At 56.2% G+C, this 17,022-nt stretch overlaps 1 protein-coding gene across 3 annotated transcripts; it reads left to right on the forward strand.

Annotated features, from left to right (window-relative positions):
* Positions 1-3,386: 3,386 nt before the first annotated feature.
* Positions 3,387-16,655, forward strand: LMAN1L (lectin, mannose binding 1 like). 3 transcript variants are annotated; one of them, XM_044932876.2, is made up of 13 exons: positions 4,726-5,035; positions 7,584-7,738; positions 7,852-7,959; positions 8,052-8,110; positions 9,556-9,655; positions 10,024-10,144; positions 10,933-10,988; positions 11,615-11,747; positions 12,017-12,168; positions 13,443-13,510; positions 14,375-14,498; positions 15,155-15,282; positions 16,354-16,655. In XM_044932876.2, exons 1-13 carry the CDS (start codon positions 4,858-4,860, stop codon positions 16,484-16,486), a joined length of 1,515 nt encoding a protein of 504 aa, XP_044788811.2. In that variant the 5' UTR covers positions 4,726-4,857; the 3' UTR covers positions 16,487-16,655. The 3 variants fall into 3 exon arrangements, 2 of the variants coding, with proteins under 2 accessions (XP_044788812.2, XP_044788811.2); XM_044932877.2 differs by lacking the exon at positions 12,017-12,168 and having other exon boundaries at positions 4,715-5,035; XR_006546863.2 differs by lacking the exons at positions 14,375-14,498; positions 15,155-15,282; positions 16,354-16,655 and adding an exon at positions 12,507-13,200 and having other exon boundaries at positions 3,387-5,035.
* The last annotated feature ends 367 nt before the right edge of the window (positions 16,656-17,022 follow it).

Raw genomic sequence — 17,022 nt, forward strand, 5'->3', positions numbered from 1 at the left:
GCCCGGTCTCGGCGCTTCATCCGCCGAGCCTGCCTGTCCCACCCGGCCCCCCATCCCTGTGCCATCTTGTCCATCCCCCTGTCTCTTGTGAGTGAGGCTGTGCTTGCCCTGTGAGGGGGGCAGGGTGGGGAGCACTGCGGGGAGATGTAGCCACCGCCTTGTGTCAGCTGCACGAGCGAGTGTCCTGTGTCTGCCGTGAAGGAGTTCTCACCACCCACCTCCCGCAACATCCCGCTGCCGGGCAGGCCTGGCCCCGGGGCCGTCCTGGGCTTGGGTCCCGCCCGCCGGCATCCCAACTGCCTCTCCTGCCGTGTTGTTCAGGCCCACAGCACAGGGAGGGCTGGAGCATGGATGCGGGAGAAAGCCAGGCCTGACATGCCGGACATGGGCTCCCCTTGGTAGGAGGCAGGATAAACGTCTCGTGCCGATGAGACGTGACCGCTACGGGGAGGCTCTGAGCTGCTGGCCGTTCTCACAGCTCCCCGAGACCGGGCATCGCTGGCCCCGCCCCACGTGCGCCCAGCCCTGCGGGGCACAGATGGAGAAGGCAGACTGGCCCTGGGTTCCGCGGGGCCAGTGGTCAGTGCAAGCCTCTGAGGGTTCACGTCATTCACCGAGACAGGCAGCTGGTGGAGTGTCCCCTTGTCCTTGGGGCTCTGACCTGTCCTCTCCCAGCCTGCAGGACCTGAAATCCAGGCCGTTCTGACTGTACAGGACGCCTCGGGGCTGCTCCTCAGCCCACTGTGGTTCGGCCCCATCACCTCCCGCAGCTCTGCTGCTGCCTTGCCTCCCCCAGTTCGTTTTCTCTGCACACAGCCAGATGCATTTTTTAAAAAACCAGACCATTCACTCAACAGCACACACTTGGATCCCTGCTGTGTGGTGGGACTAGGGTTCAGCAGTGAGCAAAACGGACCCTGTGGAGTTGACAGTTGGGAAGACGATCACATAGACAAACTGAGAAGTGCTGTGGAAGAAACGAATAGCGTGGGAATCAGACCTTATGTGTAGGTCAGGGAGGGCTTCCCGGAAGAGGCAGCATGTAAGCTGAGATGGGAAGGATGAATGAGAGGGTGGGTAGCAGCATTCCAAGAGGGAGGAGCCAGCAGGTTCCCTGCTTCTCAGAGGACACAGGAGAGGGAAACAGTCTGCTGTCGGGGTTAGCTGCAAGGAGGTCACTGGGGACTTTAGCAAGACTCAAGTTTGGTGGGGGTGGAGTCCGGATCACGATCACAGTGGCTAGAGGAGGTGCAAGGACTGCAGGAAGGTAGACAGTCTGTGGAGGAATCCAGCTGTAATGAAGAAAGGATTTTTAAGGCAGTAGAGGCTTAAGCAAATCTGACTGCCAAAGGGAAGGACATTTACCTCGGGATCGTGTCCATATACTGAGAGGGAGGTGGACAGTAGAGAGGGGAGGGCACAGTAGTGATTCCAAGTGGGAGCTTGCCCAGGGCGAGGTTGGCAGCTGGAATCCAGAGCATGAGGGGCAGTGGGTCTGCAATAGGAGAGGGACCATCCTGGTGAGTTGCTGAGGAGAGGCTACCACGAAGTGGCACGCTGGTAGATGACTGTCATTCAGGTCTAGGGCAGGGGTCAGGGGTGGGGGCTCTGATCTAGAGTGTGCTGGCATCCACTGTGCCCAATACCAGAGTGGACTTCATGCTCCCAACCTGACTTTGCTGAAAGCGGGGATCTGAGTGCCTTTTGATGATCAGCTCTCACTGACTGGTCCAGAAGCCAGCTCAGGTTCAGAAAGCTCCAAAGATGCCCATGGCCATGGGGTCACAAGAGGGGCCAAGCAGGTGACGTAACGGAGAATTGTGCCAAGTGTGACAAGCAAGAGTGAAGGGACGAGGTCCGGCTGATGGGGCCCTGTGGGAGTGCAGGCTCAGGGGACAGAGATTCCACCTGGCAGGTGAGCCCCCTCCTGCCCCCAGTCCTTCATTACTTCTCCACCCCTTCACAGTTCAACTTCCCCGCTTTCTTCTCTCTCATCCTTCGCTGTGCTCTCCTGGCCGCTGGCATATCATAGATGAGTGAGAGGGTTTCTCACCCAAGGCGCTCATGGACCTGGGGGAACCTGCTCAGAACTCAGTTCAGTACCCAGAAATCGGGTGGGTGTCACCACTGCCACCCAGGCCAGGGAGGCAGAGGACAGAGGGAGCTTCTCAGACAGTGGGGGACCGTCGGGGACAGAGAGGGAGGGTGATCCTGCCAGAGGAAGGGCACTGCCTGGACAAAGGGAGTGAGCTGAGAGGCAGTTGAGAGGCTTAAGTGTGTCCGGGGCTAAGGGGCTAAGGGGCCAAGGGATGCAGTTTGGGAGCAAGTGAGGCTAAAGAAAGCGGGGCCTAGACCCCACCTGGCTTTGCAGGCCCCGTGAGAAGTTTAACTCTATGCAAAGATGACCAAGAACAACAGGATTGGGGGCAGAGTTTGGCCAGGTCTGCATTTTAGAGAGATGATTCTGGCTGCAGTCTGGCTAGAGTGAATGGGGACAGGGAGATGGTGGGAAGGCTGACAGGCCAGGCGGGAGGTGACTGATGGAGGCCTGGGCTGGGGGACGTGGTAGGAGGTGGAGAGGAAGATGAACGCAGGTGGTGTTTTACTGAGCTGAGTTCTGCCCCTCTTTGTTCTAATGGATGCATTATCTCATGTAACCCTCCAAACAACCCTTGGAGAGAGACACTATTATTATCTCCAGTTTACAGATAAGGTATGTGAGGCTTGGAGAGATTAAAGCATCAGGTAACAGTTTGAGGCTGGCAGGAGCAATTGAAGAGCTTACTGACTGCTGAGGAGCGGAAGGGGCCGTGGAAGGGCTCTGGGGACACTCCAGTCTCTGGCTTGGTAAGGTGGGTGGTGCCACCCATGACACCCCAGCCCTGGAGGAGGATGTGCTGGGGGTTGCAGAAGAGTTTGGTTTGGATTTGTGGCCTGGGAGCCTTTGTGACATCCAAGCAGAAAGGTCCCCTCCAGAGTTAAATGTTTATTTGGGCCTGTGACTCCAGGAGAAGCTGGGCTGAAAGCAGAGATTTGGGGATAGTGGGCACAGAGAAGGTGCTTGAAGTCATGGGTGTGGACGAGCTTGGCCAGGTAGCATGTGGAGCCTTTGGAGAGATGGGAGGGACCAGGGAGGGACAAGAGTGACCAAGAAGCAATTCCTGGGGTGGCTGGGGGCAGCAGAGAGGCAGGTGAGCGCTGGGGTGGGGGTTCTCAGAGCAGGGGGAAGGGAGGGGTGTCCACAGCGTTTCACGTTGCAGAGGCTGTGTTGAGAAGTGTCCACTGGGCGCAGAGAGCGGGCATCGTCAGGCCTTGCTGGAACAGTTTTCATGGGGCATGGGGGTGGGGAGTGCAGGAGCTGGGAGGACTTAGGGGGCGGCAAGGAAGCAGGGCTGGAGGAGAGCCCACATTTCCACAGCTCGGCTGCGAAAAGGAAGGGGGAGAAGCGAGTGGAGGTGGTTGAGGGCTCAGTGTAGAGAAATGAAGTTCTTCTTTTAGCATGTCCTAAAATTTTCCATTTGCAGCCGTGGTTTTAATTAACTTGTAGAGCTTCAGTATCTTAATTCTACTGGGGGTTTACAAAGTACAGTAAAACTCAAGCTATCCAGAATTCTTGGAGCCACTCTGGAAAACCAAAATTTATTTGGATGAAAATATTTGAGATACAGGATTTTTTTTAGCTTTTTAAAAAAAAAAAATCATTTGGCTGCTTCAGGGCTTAGTTGCACCACGTGGAATCTCTCGTTGCAAGATGCAGGCTTCTCTAGTTGTGGCACGTGGGCTTAGCTGCCCTGCAGCCTATGGGATCTTAGTTCTCCGACCAGAGATCGAACCCACGTCCCCTGCATTGCTAGGCAGATTCTTAACCACTGGACCACCAAGGGGAGTCCCAGGACTTCTAATTTTTTAAAAACTTCTTTCATTATGGAAATTATCAAACATATAAAAGTAGAGATTAGAATACAAGGAACCCTCACGTCCCTACTACCCAACTTTAACAGTTATCAACTCAAGGCCAATTCTCGGCCATGCACACCCTGTTCCCCTCCTCCCACCCAAGTTCTAGGAGATTTGGGAGCAAATCCTAATGTTATATCAATTCATCCGTAAAGCTTTAGTATATTTCTCCAGAAGACGTAAGACTTTAAAAAGACATTCTACCACAATCCCATTATTATTCCTAAAAATTCTAACAAGAATCCCTTAATCAAATATCCATTGATCAAATTTCCCCGTCTCATTTTTCCCGTTACACGGTCCACGCATTGCATTTATTTGCTCTATCTCTTAAGACTCCCTTTCTATTTTCACATAATTCGTTTCTTTTTTTTTTATTTTCACATAATTTCTTTGTTGAGGAAACCTGGTTGCTCGGAGGCATGAGCGTTTGGAATATGGGAGAGAGCTGAGAATCATGACAGCGAGAGCAGGACAGGGAAGGATGGGGGGCCGGTGATGGCCAGACAGCAGGGACAGCCATCCGTGGGAAGGAGCCAGGACACCAGGGCCCATCCCAGGCAGGGAGGAAAGTCAGAGCTGCTGGGGGTGGCTCATCCCAGTGATCCCCCTGAGGCCCTGCAGCCACGGGGACAGAAGGAAGGAGGAAGGATGGCCAGAGCTCAGGTTGGCAGGAGGTCAGGTTGCCTCATCAGGCTGGAGGTGAAGGGTGGGGCGGGGCCTGAGATCAGACCTGGAAGGAACAGGATGTCTGTGCTGGGGAGGGAGGGAGAGGACAGTGCCAAAACCCCAGGTTCTGGGCCATCCTGGCTCCTCCCCACCTGGCCCTGGCCCAGGGGCCCCTCCCTATCCTGCCAGCTGCAAATCTACCCTGGGGCTCGGATACTAGATCCCTTCGCAATGAGGGTGGTCCGTGGCCTGGGTCCCTTGCTCTGCCTTCTCCTCCTCGTATTCCTGGACCCCCACAGCCCCGAGGTGGGCCATCTGCCTCAGCGAAGATTTGAGTACAAGCTCAGCTTCAAAGGACCGAGGCTGGCATTGCCTGGGGTTGGAATACCTTTCTGGAGCCATCACGGAGGTAAAATGTCGGGTGAGGACCAGCCATGCCCAGTGTTCCTCAGAACACTGGAGGGGCTGACAGGCTCTGGGTGGCCGTGACTGGGTGGGGAGTGGGCCTACCAGTACAGCCACTGCCCAAGACGGGGCCAGGCCTGGGGCAGACAGTGCCAGGGGCCCCAGGACCCTCCCACCCCGACCTGTCTCCTGCTCCACCTCCACAGCCCCAACCCTACCTGTCCGCCTCAGCTTCTCCTCTCTGCCTCTCCCTTTCTCTGCCCTGGGACTTCTCTCTCCTTCTCTTCTCACCTCTCCTTGGAGAAGCCTTCACCACCCTGCCTCATGGATCTGTGAACATACACACACATGCTAATAGGCTGAGTCTCGGACTCACAGACGCAAGGCAGCTTGGATCAGCACAGCCGATCCTCTGGCGCTACACTGTCAGGTTGGGGCTGTCCAGGAGACCTGGGGCAGCCTGGAGGGAGGCAGCTGCGTGGCCAGCTGTTTCACCAGAGAGGGCCCCAGCCCTGCCCTGTGTGTGTGCTGGGCGGAAGCAAGCACGAGAGCATCTCAGCCCATACGTTGTACTCAGGGCCTTCCAAACCCAGACCTACAAAGAATCTGTCTTTTACTCCGTCTTGTTCTAAAAAGATTTTTGAGGACTTATATGGACCTATGCAACTGAGAGGAATTTAAATTAGGAGTGAGCCAGAAGAATGAGACATAGTGTTAGGACTGAGGCATGAAATGAGTCCAGGAACATGGCTTGCTGCCAAAAGATATGCTGTTAAGCCTGCCCACTCTTCAGAGTTGAGCGATGAACCTGGTTTAGAGCCTCCTAGCAGCCAAACCAAAGAGAGAAAGCAGATCCATTGTGTATTTTTGTGTCTGTGAGATGTAATGTCTGAAAAACAGCATCATTCCTGAGACCAGAGCAAATATCCCTTTAAGAAGACAGGCCCTCTTAGCAGGTTTAGGCCCAGTTCTCCCTCACAAAGCCCCAGGAGGTAAACAAAGGAGGAGGCTGTTCCCCATAGCTCGGAGCAGGCCCTGCCTCGGGCCCAGGATGGCAGGACTACACTCATTGTTCTGGGCCACGCCAAGTCTGGGGTGTTCCAGGACATATGGGGGAGCAGAGGCACATTCTTCAAGGTCACTCAGAGATATGCTCACTGTCCATTCACTCATTCATCCTTTTATCCGACTCACCCCCATGTCCTCTGTGCCCCACCCAGAGACACAGGGCTGAGTCAGTTTCGAGGATCCTGCAGTCTGCAGTGAGGTCCCCTGAACAATCCACTGGAAGCCCAGCGCAGAAGTGGGGCAGACATGGGCAACCCCTGCCTCCTGCATGCCACTTCAGAGGCGGTGGTGGCTCCCAAGGGCTCCAGCCCTCCTGGCCTTGCAGCCTCTGAGCCTCCCTACCCCCAGCTCTGGCCGCTGCTGAGCAAACAGGCTGGATTAGCAGTCTCCAGGACATGCTGGCAGGGTCTGGGCTCTGGGCCAGGTTCCAGGCTGGCAGGCCGCAGGGGAGTGGAGGCAGCTGGGGCAGGGCCTCTGGTCTCCCTTCTCCATTTCCTGCCAAACCTGCCTCAGTTTCTCGCTCCTTCCTTCCCTCTCCCCCATCCCACCCACATCAGTGGTAATTCTCACACTCACTCCATCCCTCACGGCCAGTTCCCACCTCTGCTTTCGTGCTCTCCCCACCTTGGGATGTCCCCTAGGTGCCCCCACCAGGAAGGCCCACCTCTGTCTGGACATACCCGTGTGTCCACAGCCTGGAGTCCTGGCCCTCCGCCTGGTTATTCTCTCAGGGTGCTGCTCCCCTGTGTTCGTAGTCTCCGGCCTGTCCTTCCCCTCATAGGCCTCTCTTTCCTCCTCTGAGAAACACAATGCTCCCATGCTCACTTGCTCAGTCATGTCTGACTCTTTGCAACCCCATGGACTGTAGCCCACCAGGCTCTTCTCTCCAGGGGACTCTCCAAGCAGGAATACTGGAGTGGGTTGCCATTCCCTTTGGACACAAATCTCTCTCATGGTGGAAATGACTTGTACTTTGGAGTCAGAGGGAGCTGGGTTCCCATTCATTTAGTTTCTTAATTTTTCTGAGCCTCAGCTTCCTCATCTATAAAATGGGGCCTTGGAACTTCCCTGGTGGTCCCGTGGTTAAGACTCTAAGCTTCCACTGCTGGAGTCATGGGTTCGATCCCTGGTTGGGGAACTAAGATTCCCCCGTGCCATATGGCCAAAAATAGTATAATAAATAATTAAAAGATAAAATGGGGCCCTATAAAAGCAAGCTGCACAGACTTGCAATGAGGCTTATGCGAGAATGCAGGTAAAGAGCTCCATGTGTGTCTGGAGACTTCGTTGACCTTCCCTCCCCCTGGCAAAGACCCAATCCCCACTTCTTCGGGGGATTCCACTGTCTGACCAGCTGGCTTATGACCTATTGGCTGTGATGTTCCCTCCTTCCTCCTTCTGGCGCCCAGTCTAGACCAGTGAGAGAGAGTGATGGGGGAGCAGGGGCTGGTGGGGCCCAGGTCCTGAGCTGCCCTGGCCTGCAGATGCCATCCCGGGCCTGGAGGAGGTACGGCTGGCCCCATCCATGCGGAACCGGAGTGGCGCCGTGTGGAGTACAAACCCCGTCCTCTTCCCTGCCTGGGAGGTGGAGATACAGATGAGGGTGACCGGGCCGGGGCGCTGGGGAGCCCAGGGCATGGTAAGTGGTCCCCACGAAGGTCCGGCAAAGGGGTGGGTCAGAGGAGCTGGTGGTGAGCCTGGGGTTCCAGCATCCTGCAGGGACCCCTGAGTTGAGCAGCTGTGGACCCACAGGCCGTGTGGTACACCCAGGGCAGGGGCCAGGTAGGCCCTGTACTGGGGGCGCCAGACTTGGGGGACGGCATTGGGATCCTCTTCGACTCCTCAGCCCAAGATCCCCAGGTGAGTGGTGGTCTCCTGTCCGTCGTCCCGCCCACACCCTCACCCTCCGCCCTGTGCCCGGGTCTCAGGCTGCTTGTCACCTCCCAACACAGAACAGCCCTGCCATCTATGTGCTGGCCAGAGACAGGCACATCCTCTACGAGCCGCTTGGGTAAGGGCCCGCCTGGGTTGACCCCTACCTCATTCCTGGGCTGCGAGGAGCTCGGTGGTCCACACACAGAGAGCCCCCCTTCTAGGGCAGTGCCTCCTTGCTGCCCTCTCATCTGAGCTGATGACGCTGCCCAGGGCCGCCCTCTCACTAGGTCCCAGCCAAGCCTCCTCCAGGGCCTGGGACCAGGGTTGGCTTGCTCTTCTTGGAAATTACTCCACGGAGTCCTCAATTCACTGAACCCAACAGCCCCAGGGCAGCCAGGGTAGTGACAGGACGCAGAGTGAGGTCCGTGGTCAGTGTTTTCATTCCCATCACCTCCTCTTGACACTCTTGAGAAGTGGGGATTGTTAGGCCCCAATTACAGGTGAAGACGTTGAGCCCAGAGAGAAGTGATTTGCCCCAGGTCACACAGCTGTGCCCTGAGCTGAGATTTGAGGCCAGACTTGCCGGTGGAGGGTCCACGCCCTTTCCCGCACCAGCTGCCTGCCTGCCTGCCAGCACTGTCCCTTTCTCTCCGATGACGTGGCTCCCCATCCCTCCGCAGCCAGGATGCCTCCTCAGTAGCTGGGCCAGTTCGTCAGTGTCTCTTAGCAAACATCCCTCTTAGCTCATAACAATTAGAATAATTGCTGACATTTACGACCTGAGCTTACTGTACGCCAGGCACTGCGCCAAGCACTTCACGCTCATGGCTTGGTTAACCCTCATAACAAGGTTATGAGGTAGTTTCAATTATTATTCTCATTTTAAAGATGGAGGAACTCGGGTTTGGAAAGGTGAGGCAACTTGCCCAAGGTACAGGAGCTCAGAGGGCAAACCCCACCCCCCACCCCCCCCACCCCCGGGGCCCCGTCCCCTGCTCGGTGCTGCCCCCTCTCGGCCGAAGGCGGTGGTGACGGGCTCGCTGCCATCAGAGCCTCTGTGTGTCCATGAGCCCAGACACACTCAGGATGTCTCAGCACTCCTAACTCTCTGGACCAGCTGCTTCACCTCCGTGGGGAGGCTGGCTGGTCATATTGTCCTTGGCTGCTAGGGTGGGTCTTGTGCTGTCTGTCCTGCTATGGGCCAAGAGTGGCAGAAAGGAGAAGAAAGAGAAGCTGTACTCAGAGGGAAGCCAGTGGGAGACCGTGGAGGCGGTGGTGGGCCTGGGGAATTGTGGGTAGAAATCCCTCTGTTGGTCCAGGATGAACCCTAGGGAAGCGTCCCAGGGCGGGCCTCGGCCTCTTTTGTGGATTCCAAGTCCCAGCATTCTGCCAGGCAAGGCTCGCTTTCCTGCTCCTCTCTCTTCTGCTGCGAGAGCAGAATACAGCAATGGAGGCTGGAGCTAGACCAGTACTATTGGGGGCAGGTGGCACTGCAGGCCTGGGCAGCACGGCCTCTGGGACCACCCCTACTGGTTAGGCCTTGGGTCCTGTGTGGCCTGGCTGGATTCCAAGTGCCCACAGGGATGGAGGCAGCCTGCTGCTGGGCTCCTGCCGCCAGGACTTCCGGAACCGGCCGTACCCCTTCAGAGCACGGATCACCTACTGGGGGCAAAGGCTGCGTGTGAGTCGTCCCTCCTGCCTTTGTGGGTCTACCAGGCAGGAAGTGCAGGTTACAGGGCTCAGAGCTCTGTGGAGTCCCACGATCCCACAGACACACCTGTAACAGCACACGTGGTCCCTGGCACACGCAGGCAACACCCATAGGGATCCCTGCTCTCTACACAGACTCCTAACTTGCCCCCAGCACATGCCTGGGAGAGCTGGCATAAGCCCAGGTGTGCGAGCCCCTCCACATCACTCTGATTCCACGTTTCCCGCCCGCCTTCCCAGTCAGGGAGCCAATGAGTCAGGTGGGGACACTGCCCCTGCTGGGGTTGGGGGAGAGACGTGGGCTCCCCTGTGAGGGACCATGCCCTTTGTGTCCCTCAGGTCTCCTTGAACAGCGGCCTCACTCCCAGTGACCCAGATGAGGTCTGTGTCGATGTGGGGCCCTTGCTTTTGGCCCCTGGAGGTTTCTTTGGGGTCTCGGCGGCCACGAGTATCCTGGCAGGTGAGGGCCTTCTGGGCAGAGGAGCGGTGCCCACTGAACACCCCTTCTAAGAAGCACTAGGGTGGGGCCAGCCAGTTCCTCACTGTGGGACCCAGGAAAGCCACAAACCCTCTCTGGACCTCTGTTACCATCTGGGGAAGGTTGTGTCTGCCTTGCAGAGTTGATGAAAGTTTCAAATGGGGTAAAACACGAGTCACTTCCATTTCACTGTTGGCTTCACAAGGGTCCCTAGCTGGGATCTGTGGGGCAAGAGGAAGAGGGACGGCCATGGGGGACATCTAGGAAATGGAGCAAAAGGATGTGATGTAACAGAGAGCCTGTGGAGGAGCTCAGCTGGAGAGCAGGGTGCAATCAGAGGTGGCATCCTGGAATGCCAGGACTTTGGTGTTTAGACTCTAGGCGCTGGGGAGCCATGGCAGGTTTCTAAGGAGGAGAGTGACGTGGTCAGAGTCATGAGGAGGAGGAGGCGGCCCCTGTGTGGTTCTTCTGCCAGTAGCAACCAGGCTCTGGGCCTGAGGGTATTGCTTTGCCTGTGGCCATGGCTCTAGGTCAGGAACATCCAGTTTTCCCATTCACTGGAGGTCGCCCTCTACCTCTCTGTTGGAGTCAACCCTCACAGCCCACTGGTCTGCTTATCTGATCCTCACACCTTTCCTATGAAGAGAGGCAAGATGAGGGTCAGAGCTGCTCAAAGTCACCCAGATCTCTTGCCTGCCTGGAACATAATGGAGGCCGGGGGTGAGGGCTGAGGGAGTAAGTTCCCTTCCCTTCGCTACCCTGCTTTCTAGATGACCATGACATCCTGTCCTTCCTGACCTTCAGTCTGTGGGAACCGGTTCCAGAGGTAATGCCGAACCTGGGCCTTCCCTGGGGGGAGGGCTGGGGGAGAAGCAAGCAGCCCAGTGATCCCTCCCCTCCCTGGATGCTCTGCTCACGTTCAGCTGTCAGACCTGTCATTCCAACGCTTATCTCTACCTGCTTGCGGAGCTCTACTCAGGCCAAGCCTTGTGCTGGGAAGTGCTGGGGGCCAGAGGTGACCCAGAGCCAGGCCCTGTCCTCAAGGAGCTGTGGGAGCACTGAGGGGTCCTAACCAGCCAGAGGAGCAGGAAGACAGCATGGCAAAGATGAGCTTGAAGGAACAGAGGGAGTGGCATAGACACAGGCCTGAGGGAGCTGCTGGGGTCTGGGCCACAGTGGGAGAGACGGGTGTAAAGATCGGCAGTGCAGCAGGGCTGGGAGGACTGGGCCTGGTGGCTGAGCTGAGGGAGAACTAGGTGTGTGTGTGAGTGTGTGTGTGAGTGTGTGTGTGTGTGTGTGTGTGTGTGTATGTGGCAGAGGTACGGCAGGGCTGGGAGGACTGGGCCTATGCCAGGGTGGCTGTTTGGTCAGGGAGGGGGACTGGGCTTGAGGGAGGCCCTGTGGGAAGACTCCTCTGGGTTTGGGGCCTAAGTTTGTGTCTTCTTTCTCCAGCCTCCCTCACAGCCCTTCCTGGAGATGGAGCAGCTCCGCCTGGCAAAGCAGCTGGAAGGGCTGCAGGCAAGGCTGGGCCTGGGCACCAAGGAAGACATGACTCCAGAGCTGAACTATGGAGTCTGGGAAGAGGGTAGGGACCCAGAGAACAGGCAGGTGGGCCAGGGACTCGACTGAGGGTCACAGTATCCTCTTCCCTTCAAACCAAGAGCCCAGCGGGAAGGGGGCGCCTGAGGAGGCCGTATCTAAGCAGGCTCTGCCCCACCACCCAGACACATCTTTCCAGGGGAGAATCTTGGAGGCAGAAGCCACACGTTTCTGCCCCTCCAAGGTGGCTTCAAAAGACAGGCTCTGTTGCCCACCCCAGCGGCCTGCCCGCCCCCACTCTGCCTTGATCCCCAGGGGAACAAAGCTTCGGCCTGGAGGAGACACTGCACAGACACAGCCAGATCCTGCAGGCCCTCCAGGGCCTCTCCAAGCACTTGGTGCAGGCTGAGTGGCAATGGAAGCAGCAGCTGGGATCCCCAGGCCACATCAGGCCTGAAGGAGGCTGGGTGAGTGGTCCTTCGAGCACGCAAGGGTCTGCCTACAGGGCCTGAGAAGCCAAGCTCCATAGGCACCAGATCTGATGGCACCAGTGAGCTCTCTCTGTCCAGAAAGAGGGGCAAGCACTACCCGGGAACTCGTCTCCCCCAAGGTCTGGAGAGATAGGAGTGCGTGCATGCGTGCCTAGTCACTTCAGTCGTGTCTGATTCTTTGTGGCCCCATGGACTATCCCACCAGGCTCCTCTGTCCATGGGGCAAGAATACTGGAGTGGGATGCCATGCCCTTCTCTAGATCTTCCCAACCCAGGGATCAAACTCACATCTCTTGTGTCTTTTGCATTGGCAGGTGTGTTCTTTACCACTAGTGCCACCTGGGAAGCCCTGGAGGGAAAGGAGGGCAGGGGTGAAATGCTGCAACTGGCAGGGTGGCATGGATCTTCGAGGCAGGGGAGTGAGGTGGGGGCTGGGAGGCTTGGCACAAGCAAAGGCCCACAGAGCCCATGGCTGGGGCTGGGGAAAGGAGTTGCCAGGTATTTAGACGCGGATCTCTAGACAAGTGACAAAAATAGACTGGGTGCTTATTTGCATGTAGCTCCACATGTGATCTGATTCACATACGCTTGCTTAATGCTCAGATGCACCAGAATCCTCGTTTCCCCTCCACTGCCATCCTGGCTTCTTCCCCCGGGAATCACGTCCCATGGCAGACCCAGCCTGGGGCCTGAGAGCTGAGCTCAGTCAAGATGTTAGACGCCCGGCAGAAGAGGCCAGCAGCTCCTGTGAGCTGGGCTCTGGCAGCTCGAGGTTTGAATCGTGTCTTCAGGACAGAGCAGCCGAGGACAGAGCAGCCGAGCCTGGGCTGCTGGAATAGGACAGAAGGGAGGCACCAGGTCCTCCAAGGCCACGTCTCCCTGATCCTACCGCCAGGCCCAGGACTCCCCCTGCCAGGCTCCACCCACCCCTGAGAGAGGTGGCTCCCTCTCCAGGTCACTGGGCAAGATGCCAGCCCAAGCACTGGGAGTTGACTGGCTGGGACCCAGGTAGTGGGTGAGGATGGGGAGGGAGGGGGAAAGGGGACTTCTCAGGGAGAAGGGTTTGGGAGGAGGGGAAAATCAGAAGCCCAGATGCAAAGGGTCAGATAAACCTAGTGTATCCCAAATGAGGGCCCAGGTAATGGAGTGAGGCCTCTAGAAGGAAGAGGGCTGCAAATCCCCAGGGAAGGTGAACTCTTCTCAGAGGGGCTGTGCCCTGGGCCCTAGAGAAGAGGCTGGTACCCCTGCAGGACTCAGCCAAGGCCAGTGCCCTACTCCGTGGACAGCGGACTCTGCTGCAAGACCTGCAAGAGATGAGGTAAGGGCACCCGGAGAGGAGGGTCCTGGGGGAGAGGGAAGAGGAGTCCCCACCCACCAACTTGCTTCTCTGCCGGAAGACCCCCCATCAGTCCCTTAATGCTTTCATCATCTCCTGAGCAGCAAGCACAAAGCCTGGAAAACAGGGAGGGGTGTGGGGCAGAGTTAGGTTTGTTGAACTGAGCTGAATTTAACTGAATCAAGTTTAAAGTTTTGAAACTCCTGGTTTAAACACAACTCCCTGAGACATTCCCACCCCAGGGAGGGTTAGTAAAATCGAGTCTTCCTTCAGTGATAGCTTCTGGAAGGAGGGGACATTTTGAGGAGGTTCTTGGAGGGAACACAACCAAAAGCAGGCCCAGTTGGGGGATGGGCAGTCCCTGACTTCATTTTACCCCCCTCTGGCCCCTTAGCATCTCACTCTAGGCTCAGGCCTCTGGAGTTACCCATGGAGCCATAGGGGCAGGGGGTCACCTTGATGCCATGGGAGGAGAGGGGCTTCAGGCCGTATGCTGTGGCTGCACCCCAACCCCAGCCCTCCTCCCTACATCTAGATTCCCTGGGGCTGGGAACATGAGGAGGAAGAGGATCTAAGTCCCTGGGGGCCAGGGACGGAAGGCATAGCCCAGGGAGCCTGGGGTTGGGATGGACAGCTTAAGGGAGATGCTTCTCTGAGCTAAAGTGTCTCAAGGAGAAGCTCTGGGTTGGGGGGAGGACCACCAGTCCCCAAAAGGGGCCTTATGGGTGGTGCCTGTTCCTCACCCAGGTGCTGCCTTTGAGGATTATGGGAAATCCATAATTAGGTACCTTGGGTGCAATCAGAAGGGATAATGGGTTCTCTCCCTTGGTTTCCACTCTGTATCAGGGATGCAGCTGCTCACATGGCCTCAAGAGCCCAGGTCTTCTACCTGCCTGTGGGCACCAAGCATCATTTCTCAGAGCTGGCCCAGATCCTGAGCCTCCTGCAGAAGGACCTGCGGGGCCCAGCGGTGAGAGGGACAGGAGCGAGGACCACAGGGCTCAGCCTCCTTCTAGCACTTCCACAGCCCCAGGCCCCTCCTGCCTTTGCCCTTCCCCCCTGGGACTCCTGTCAGGCACACCTGTGTCCGTGTCTGTGTGTGCAGGCACACGGGCATGCAGGCACACGGATTGCATCTTCTCTCTGCCTTCTCTGCTCTCTGGAGAGTCCCACAGACTGTCAGTACCAGCAGGCCCTGGAGATCACTTGGTCCAACTCCCACAATGACCAGAAGATAAATGGGAATAGGCTGTGCCCAAGATCATTCAAAGCTTAGTGGTGAAATCCGCTCTTTCCTGTGCCCTACTCCATCTTGCTCTTTTCCTTGCCCTCTCCATCACCTTGTCTTTTGCTCTGTATTTCTCTCTCTCACTTACCTCTAGAGCCTTCGGCCCCCTGAAGATCCCAGGTCCCAGGCCCTCCTGGCTGTTCCCACAAATAGGAACATAGGACCTGGGGTGGGGAAGCAGCTTTGTACCCTGCCCCCTCTGCAAGTTCCCTGGATGAAAGCCAGGGTACCCCAACACTGAGAGAGGGAAACAAAACCCCACAGTGGTCCAGATTCTAGGTCCCCTCCCTCCTTCTGAGTAAGAAGCTGATCTAAGATCTTAGAACATCTCTTTTCAGAGAGCAGCAGCCAAGGACCCTCGCTCACCTGGCAGGTCCCCAAGGGTTTCCTCGTGCCTGCAGCCTGGCATCTTCCTGTTCTTCCTCTTCATCCAGACTGTAGGCTTCTTCTGCTATGTACACTTCAGGTGGGCATTCCCATGCACAGGACTTCCCACACCTACCTGGCATCTCTTGGGTCTGGACCACAGAGATTCAGTTTGATAGAGGGGACACTAAGGTTCCAGTGGGGAGATCCACATGGCTTACCAGCTGTCAAGGAGCAGTGCCCAAGTTAGGGCCCATTTTTTCCATAGAGATGCAGACTACCTGCTCAGCTGCTGGTCCCATCTGAGTCCTCTCTTCACAGAATTCACTCTCTAATGTGAGAAACTGACAAGTAACTAACAGTCACATCCTTTGTGATCAGGGCCATGATAGCAGGAAGCTCAGGGGCTTAAAAAGTGCTGGAAACAGCACTAGAGCCAGCTTGGGGAGATCAGGTAATCACATGGAAGGGATATTTCATATGGATCATCAAGGCAACTAGGAATGTTTCAAGCCCAACAAGATAAGTAAAAGCATTGATGTAGAGGAAACATCATGAGAAAAGACGTTGAAGCATGAAAAAAAAAAAAAAAAAATATATATATATATATATATATATAGGAGCAAGTTCGGTACTGCTAGAGCTAAATGTTTGTGAAACTGGGCAAAGAGAATTTAAAAGTTTGGGGGCATGTCACAGTCTATGCTTGATGAATGTTTGTAAACGAGTAAGACATTTAGAGATGTAAGATGTGCTAAGGAGCTCAGAAATGGGGCAGTCCTTGTCGGTGGTATTTCAAGACAAGGAATCAGTGCAGGCTGTGATGGTCCTGGAGGAGGAGTGGAGTATGCTGAATTTCAAAAGCAGAATGGGAGAGGAGATGGCCTGCAGCTGCACAGAACAGCAAAGGTATGAGGGTGGAAATGATGACAGGCTTATGTTACACAGGAGTGTGATGGTAGTCGTAAGGCTGGAGCCACCTGGACAGAATTTGAATGCCAAGAAGAAAGTGTGGTACTGATGGAGCAGACCAAGGGTGTCATAGAAGTTCTCAGAGCAGGGGGTGCTGTGGTCCAGGGAGTGTAGGGTGGTGAGTGCAGTAAATATAAAGAACCTGGTCTCAAGAACCCAGAAGGGAGAAGCCCAAGTGACTGTCTTCTCTCCCTGGCAGCAAGCAGAAGCTGGACAAGGGCCTTCAGGACTATTTGTCCACATGCAGCCTTCCTCTGAGTTCTACACCACAAATCCCTAGGGTCTTGGGGGCTCTTCGGAGGCAACCCTTCTCCCCCAGCATACAGGCGTGACCTACTTCGAAGCTCTGATGAAATGTCCACTTCTCATCACTAGGAAGTCAACATGTACCTGGGGGTAGAGGGTTTGGCTGGTGTCTTCTGCCTCTGGGTACCTAGCTCCTACCCACACTTTAGCTTTTGGGGACATCCACCCTTATTAAAGGCAATTTCTCTCTTCCCATGCTTTGATATGCTCATTTACCTTCCAGTATCACCTTAATCTCTGAAGACTTCAACTTCTTCCAGATGGTCACTGGGAGTGGGCTCCAAGCAGGCAAGGAGGCCCAGGGCTGGCTTGACTGCCAAAAAACCAGATACCCCGTAGGCCTGAACTCAGGACTGTGGTGGGAGATGGCATCACTAATGTGTATAATTCTGTCCCCAGATTCACCCAAAACAAGGAAGGGTGCCTCCAAGTGCCCTTCCTGGTCCAGCCCAGCCAGCATCACCATGAACAACTCTCTCCCTGCTCCCTGGAGCTCCAGGGGTCAGCAGGGCAGGCGCGTGACCGAGAACTCTGAGAGGCAACCAGTGGAGCCATAACTGGG

The sequence above is a fragment of the Bubalus bubalis genome, chromosome 20 (assembly GCF_019923935.1).
Source record: "Bubalus bubalis isolate 160015118507 breed Murrah chromosome 20, NDDB_SH_1, whole genome shotgun sequence".
NCBI lineage: Eukaryota > Metazoa > Chordata > Mammalia > Artiodactyla > Bovidae > Bubalus > Bubalus bubalis.

What these genes read in the sequence shown, in the direction of transcription:
- LMAN1L (XM_044932876.2), top strand. Translation starts at nt 4,858, where the DNA reads ATGAGGGTGGTCCGTGGCCTGGGTCCCTTGCTCTGCCTTCTCCTCCTC. An exon ending in CCTCAGCCCAAGATCCCCAG is followed by an intron (nt 7,960 to 8,051) that starts GTGAGTGGTGGT and finishes CTCCCAACACAG; the next exon opens with AACAGCCCTGCCATCTATGT. An exon ending in TCAGGCCTGAAGGAGGCTGG is followed by an intron (nt 12,169 to 13,442) that starts GTGAGTGGTCCT and finishes GTACCCCTGCAG; the next exon opens with GACTCAGCCAAGGCCAGTGC.